The 7,719-nt window shown below is 38.5% G+C and overlaps 1 protein-coding gene across 1 annotated transcript in view; it reads left to right on the plus strand.

The window, feature by feature from the left end:
• The window catches only part of LOC109428086 (glycerol kinase), a gene marked incomplete in the record, with an annotated part of 56,100 nt that extends 49,379 nt beyond the window's left edge, over positions 1–6,721 (plus strand). The window contains 2 exon segments of the mRNA XM_062858428.1: positions 6,069–6,211; positions 6,525–6,721. Coding sequence (XP_062714412.1) covers positions 6,069–6,211; positions 6,525–6,619 — 238 coding nt within the window.
• Positions 6,722–7,719: the final 998 nt, after the last annotated feature.

Below are 7,719 nucleotides of genomic sequence, written 5' to 3' on the forward strand. Positions count from 1 at the left end.
TATGAAAAAAGACTCAGGCCATATCTGAACCGGTTCCGGATGTCCCGTTAAAAGTGGCCAAATATAAAAGTGATCGAACCCCATGCATGCAGCACATCAAACTGCGACATTGTCGATAACCTGATGAACAGTTAGCATGAAAATAGCCTCAGACCATATCTGTATCGGTAGTGTTTCGGAACCGGTTCCGGATGTCCCGCTGGCAGTGGCCAAACATAAAAGTGACCCAAAACTATGCAAGCGACACATCAAATTGCGGCAGTTTTGATAACCTGATGAACAGTTATCATGAAAACAATCTTAGTGTTTTGGAACCGGTTCCGGGTGTCCCGCTGGAAATGGCCGTAAATAAAAGTGAGCAAAACTTATGCATGCGGCACATCAAATCACGGACTGCCAGTAGTGCAGAAACTAGTTCCGGCTTTCCCTACAAAAGCGGCTAAATATGAAATTGAATCAAACCCATGCATGCGACACAGCAAAGCGTGCCTTTTTTAATAACCTAATAAACGTTAGCAAGCAAATAGGCTCAGACTATTCAAAAGACTACCGGTAGTGTTCCGCAACCGGTTCCGGGCCGGAAATGAAACCAAACCCATGCATGCGATACCTCAAATCACGGCTTTTTAGGTAACATGATGAACAGTTGCAAGAGAATAGACGCAACCCATATCAGTGTGTTACGGAACCGGTTCCGAGTGTCCCGCCAGGAATAATCAAATGTAAAAAAGAACGAATACATGCGACATATCATTGACTTATTCAGTAACATGATAAATGGTTAGCCAGCAAATAATCTCAGACCATATTTGGGAGGACCGGTAGTGTTCCAGAACTGGTGACGAGACGAGTAACCCGCCAGAAGTTACCCGCTCAGAAAAACCATAGCGGCGTTTTTGATAATCTGATGAACGGTCAACAAGAAAATAGTCTCAGGCAACATCTAGAACTAGTAATAGTATTTCGGAATCGGTTGCGGGTGTTGCATCGGAAGGGATTAAATAGAAGTAAACCAAAATCATGCATGCGACACTTAAAATCGCAGTTTTTTTCAAAAATTTGCCGAACGGTTAGCAAGAAAATAGCCTCAGATCATTTAAATTTTCGGCTTTTTAGGTAACCCGATGAACAGTTCATAAGAACATAGTCTCAGATCATATTTGAGACAACCGGAATTGGTTCCAGGTGTCCCGCCGGAAGTGGTCAAACGTAAAATTGAACAAATCCCATGCAATCTGCACATCAAATAGCGGAATTGTAAAAGTAAACAAAATAAATGTCAAAGAAATAAATCAAATCGTGGCTTTTTTGATAGCCTGTAAACGTTGGGTAAGATTATAAGTGAAGAAATGGTTAAAGTCTTCATATATGCAAGAGAACAAAATCGTGACCAAAGCGATCCCATCAAATCACACCATTTCAGATTGCGGTGTAAATATATAGTAGGATGGATCAACGTTTTATGGTCAAATTATAATTTAATCGCATCAACAACGAATAAAGTTTTTTTTTTTAATCTTCAATCTCCTTTTGCTTCTTAAATTACAGCCCTCGATCTTCTCAATGCGATTGAAATTTGAATGAAAAATTAAATTTTCTGCATTTTTTCTCGTAAGGAGGTCATGAATCGTGTTACCAATGATAATAAAATATAGCCGAAAATGCGCTGAAAAAACTTTGTCGAAGATTACAGAGTGATCTTTGATTGTGAATAAAGTTAACCTTCTTCATGCATTAGCTGACGCTCACCCCGCTGCCGTAGTCTGATATTTTTCAGGTCTGTTTTGCTATTGAATATAACATCAGAATATGTACCATCAATAAGTTTCCCAAATCGATGACGTCACACGTCGACGGAAAGATCCTGAGTACATATTCGACGAGAATGGCACTATCACCACTAGGTGGATTGATCTGCTTTTTTTCTTACTTCCAGAAGTTATTCCTGGGAATTTCAGAAATTTTACCAGGGATTTCTTCTAGAAGTTCGCTCGGGGATTGCTTCAGGAATTCGTTCCGAGATTCCTTCAAAAACTCCTTCCAAAATTCTGTCAGGGATTCCTTCCAGAGGTTCTACACGAGATTCCCTCCGGATCCAGAGTTCTTCCTAGGAGTTCTTCAGGAATTCTTTATGAAAAACCTCCAGGAATTCCTACATGAAGTATTCTTGCACAAACTTCCTCGAGATTTTCCTTCTTCTGGAGCTCTTTCCGAGGTTCTTTCAGGAACTACTTCTTGGATTGCTTCACCGGTAATTCCACCGAGAACTTCTTCAGGGATTGCACCAAAAACCTTTTTCATAATTGGTGAAATTCCTCTTGGATTTTATTCCGGGAAGCTTTTCTTTTTCTAGTATTCATCTAAGAACTCTTTTCTGGTTTCCTCCAAGAGTTCCGTTTGGAATTCCTGCAGATCCTTCCGGATTTACTCTGGACGTTCATTCTGGATTTCTTTCAGATGTATCTGATGGAAATCCTTCAGAAGTTTATTAGGGAGAGAGTTTATTTTGAGAAATTCCACCAGAATTATTTGTTTATAAAATTTCCTATAAACTCCTACAGGATTTCCTTGAGAAAATAAGGGGATGGCCAATGTTTGGGATAGGCACCTTTTTTTCTCTCACAAAAAAGTTCAACATGCTTAGTGCATCAAAAATTCTCAGTTAACTGTTTGTCAGCCTATTATATGCGTATCATCATAGGCGCCAACTTAGGGGGGCAAGCATGGTTTCGCCCCCCCAATATTTGACGATTTTTCGATTTTTCCATACAAAAAATCAGAAAAATCAGGCTTTGGACCCCCCCCCCCCCAATAATTTGACCAAGTTGGCGCGTCTGAGTATCATGGTACAAATTTGAGCTCGATTGGTTAATCGTTCGCAAAACTAGAACCGTTCTCGTAAAACTCCTAAAATATTTTTTAGACAACTAATTTTTGAACTATCATATCTCGGAAACCAGTGAACGGAATTGAATGAAATTTTGAACGTTTATCATCACTAAATTGATACTTGATACGACGTTATAAAGTGAAATATTTTCTCAATACCGATTTGACATTTTCACCCATGTAGAGGAAAATAAGTCAAATTTACAATACCACACAAAAGCAACTAAATGTGTTCTTCCTGTAATACAAATAGGCTTTAATATATATTATTATATATATCTTGAGAACAGAAGTTGAAAATCTTTGGACATCAAAACTAAAATTCAATGACTTTGATGTAAAAAAAATTACATTTTTTCGAGAAAGATTCAAAAAGTGTCAATCCATTATTACTTTTTTCAAAATTCAAAAAGTACATATGTTTTCAAAACTTTTCAAGCATTAATATATTGTTAATAAACGTTCGAAATTTCATTCAATTCCATTCACTGGTTTCTGAGATATGACAGTTCAAAAACTAGTCGTTTGAAAAATAGTATATTACAAGATCGGTTCTACCATTTGAATTGTCATTTCTTTGCAACTGCATACTGCGATAGAAGAAAAACGGTTTCTTGAGCGATTCAGGCAAGGAATTTCCCATGCATCAAGATAGGCCGAGAAATTCCTTCTGATCTGCAAACAGCCCTTTAAGCGCTGTAGTACGCAGTTGCGTAGGAATTACCGTTCAAATGGCAGCCACCGTACAAAGTTTCTGCCAGGAATCGCCCAAGAAGTTCCTTGAGCGATTCCTGTTGAACTTGAAACGGGGCTTTAATGGTGGCGTGTTGGCACCCCTCCAAGGGTTCTTCTTAAATTCCACAGGAGTTCCATCCGGGAATCCTTCGTGGTTCCTCAATAAGTTTCTTCTGGAATTACCAGGAGTTCTTGATGAGATTCTTCCAGGGGTTTATTTATTATTACTTCAGAAATTCCCTCTGGCGTTCCTCCAGGAGTTTCTTAAGAGATTCCTAAAGAGATTCCGTCCGGGATTCCTTCAAGAGCATTGGCAATGTTTCTCCAAGAATAACTTTCAGGAGTCTTTCACAGATTCGTTCCGAAATTCCTTAGAGAATAATTTCTAAGATTACAGCAGAATTTTCTAAATTCCTTTGAACTTTCTCCAGGAATTAATTAAGAGATTTATCCGGGAATTCTTTCTAGGATTATCCCAGCATTTTTTCCTGAATTTCATCCATGAATTTCTTACGTGGTTTCCCTATGGAATCTCTGCAGCTGAATCTCTGGAGTTCTCGCAGGAGTCCCTGAAGTTGTTCCTGGAGGAATCCCAGAAAAAGTTCCCGGTGGAATTATTCTGGGATTTCCGGAAGGAATTCCATCCCAGAAAAGTTACTGAAAGAATCGCGGTAGGAGTTTCTGGAGGAATCCTGGAGAAGTTTTTGTAGAAGTACTGAAAGAAGATTCCTGAAAACTCTAAAAAAAAAAAAATCTGAAGACATCCCAGAAGAACTTCGAGAGGAGTAGCACATGGAGTTCTTGGAAGGAATCGCTGATGGAATTTTGGAAGGAGTTGCTGAAGGAATCTCGGAAGGAATTCTTGAAAAAATCTTGAAAAAAAGAACTCTTGGATAAGTTCCTTCTGGTTTATTTCGAACAGTTCCTTCCAGAATTCCATTTTATTCCATTATCTTATGAAAGTCCAAAATAACTTCTGAAGACATTCTAAAAGAGACTATCCACTTATCCGCGATCGATAATGGCGGCGGCGGGCATATCAAACCGGTTCGCAATTTGACGTTTCTTGGGGGAAAGTCAAAACAGTTTCATTCTCTTCCTCACCCCTTCACCCACCGATCGGTGGCGCCAATCGATTGCGATCCCCACGAAACGTCAAAATTCGAATCGGTTGGTTGTGCCCGCCGCCGCCATTACCGCTCGCGGATATGTGGATAAGGAGACTCTCGGAACAAGATGAGGTAGAAAACGTTACGGTGAACTTTGATAATAATATTGCAAAACCATTGAGTACCTCTGGTAAATGTCGTTGACTATCTTTGAAAAATGTCAATTGACTTTCAACATGAATATCAATTGACATTTTCTAAGATATTCGATGACATTGACATTAAATAATAAAGTGAAAAGGGGGTTTTTCGTGACTTTCTGATCTAGCCACACAACTTTATCATATACCATATTTTGATTTTAAGCTTGTGAAGTGTACTGCCCCCATTCGCACAGCAGTCCCATGTGAATAGGAAACCCAGCAAACATGGGACTGTTATGCGAATAGGGGCAGTGCAGTCGTCCACATCGTACTTAATCGAAAAATCTTTGGAAAACTCATTCGAAAAACAAAACGATGATTTGTTCCTTTATACTTCTGCATTAAAATTTCAAAGTAAAATACAACGGTTTCGACAAAAAGCTCGAATTCTTTGGTAAAATAGCTTAAGTTTTGATTAATACACTGAGGCAAAAATACTTAGGAAGAACTTAAGAATCCATTATGATTTGGCGAAAGGGAAAATTTCAATATCCAGTCACTTACGAATATCATAAGTTTTCAGTTGTGAATATCATCGGATAAAAACTATGATTATCGTATATTTTGACTTTTCTTGATCGATAATTTAAAATAAAAGGACAAGGAGCGCGTTCGATTGTTCTTTAATTGAAGTTTGCATAAGTGGGTAACATTCTGTGGCAAAGAAATGATGGTCAGATTTGCTTCTTGTCACTTTTACTTCTTCGTTAAGTTCGATTAAGAACGGCCGATCGTATTACTTACGAAATCCCTGATTTATTGTTGATTTGGTCGAAGAATTCTTGGACACTTTAGAAATTACGAAATAAAGGCAGTTTGACTTTTTATGTCCTTCAGTTCCGAATACATATCTGTGAGTAATGTGTGTTTGTTGAAGCTGTAGCTAATTGGAATCCATACCCTTCCTGTAACGATTTTCATAGTTTATAATTTTGATTTTTTCACAACCATGCCGCTTATGGCAATCGTAAGTGGTAGATATGAAACGCAAGCGCAACAACTATAAAATAAATAAGCGAGAAATGAAACAGAAAAATCGTCCATTCATAAGTTACAACTTATGCAAATCCTAAGTGTTTTTGCCTCAGTGTATTTTAAACTATTATCTATCACACATGATTTCCACTTTCAGTGACTACACGCTGCACATCACCCACGAAACATTCCTGCCCACGACGACCGAGGAGGAACGTAACGCCCGTTACACCAAGTGGAAAATGGCCGTCCAGCGCAGTTTGGGCTGGGCCGTTACCAAGAAGAGTGACGCCATGACAGGTGGGTTGCTTCGGTTTTTATACAATGAGACGCTATGGTTACAGTACAGAGCATTGAATTTGATCCAGACAATCGTCTACTTGACAATGACGACTGACAATCATTTCAGATGACACGCGCTTGGACAAATGTACCAATGTGGTATCGACGTTGAGACTTGTAAGACCCGAACTGAAATCACGACTTTGAACATTTTTGCTGCGACTGACGGCGACAGATCATAAATCATCAGTTTATATATTTTTTACTAAAGTTGTTATCCAAAATTTTAAATACACATTTTTTTCTACTTCACCATAAATCCATTCCACAGACGAACGCTACTCCCTCCTGGCGTCCATCCCGGCCGGTCTCTTCCTGTTGAGTTCGTTCGTGATGCTGGTATTCTCGCAGGCCAAACGAAGCTGAGTTGCCTAACCCGGTGGGCATAATTGTAGTCTAATCCGTTGCAAGTTTTATTCTAAAAGTGCATATTACTTACAACGTTTATTTTATTCGCCTAGTTTGTTAGGGGGAAAAAACAGTCACAACAAACTAACTGACAACTCAAACTCTGGGGGTGCTCAATTATCAAGGGTAAGTTAGGTTACGTTAGACTAGCGCCAGCACGAAGCGCTATAAAGCCTCTAGCTAAGAACCCCATCAGGTTATGGGCCCAGATTAGGACGAACGAATAGCAAACCAAAAAAAAAAACAAATCAGTGATGCTTCCATGCAGCAAACAGTATAATTGTAGATAGATAGGTAGAACAAATCAAATGACCCGAGTGCACACCGCAGTTGGTTTGACCCAGGGGCAACCCGAACGAAAAAGTACCTTTCAATAGTTAACGAAACTAAGGTAGAAAAAAAAATAGACAAAAGAAAGCACTCCATTCCTTGTAGTACACAGTCGCGTTAGCCAGCAAATTGGAAATAGCTCTATTACTATTGAAAAGAAACAAAGGGAAATTGTAACTATTAAGTACTTAGGCATTAAACTTATAGGACGCATGATAGGGGCAAAAGCAAAACAAACAAGAGATGTAATTTGTTTTACAACAAAATGTTAGGATCCCTGTGTGTAAAGAGAAGCAATTGGTACAGTCGTTGAAATGATGATATTTTTAATGTGTTTTCTAGTAAGTTTAGGAGTAGCTTTTATCAATCGATTTATTGATTTGGCAGACTATTATTTAGTGTATACTCTTAACTAAGACATTCATCAGAAAACCTATCTAAGAGTATGATTTAACTCTTTATCATCGGCAGGTTGTTTGTTTGGCGACAATTGTAAATATATAGTAGCTTTACTTTTACTGAGTAGTCCTTTAAGCAGGAAACGACGATTTTAAGACTTTTTATACAGTACTTAATGCTACGTTACAAAAGATTTTATTATACAAGATTATTTTGCAGATGAACCACCAGCAAGTTTATTTTTTATCCGAAATATTCTTTCTCAGAATTGCCTCTGAAATGTCACTAAACCCCCATGTAACGCCCTTTAAAAGCTTCTCAGATCACCC

Source organism: Aedes albopictus, chromosome 3 (genome assembly GCF_035046485.1).
Source record: "Aedes albopictus strain Foshan chromosome 3, AalbF5, whole genome shotgun sequence".
Lineage (NCBI taxonomy): Eukaryota > Metazoa > Arthropoda > Insecta > Diptera > Culicidae > Aedes > Aedes albopictus.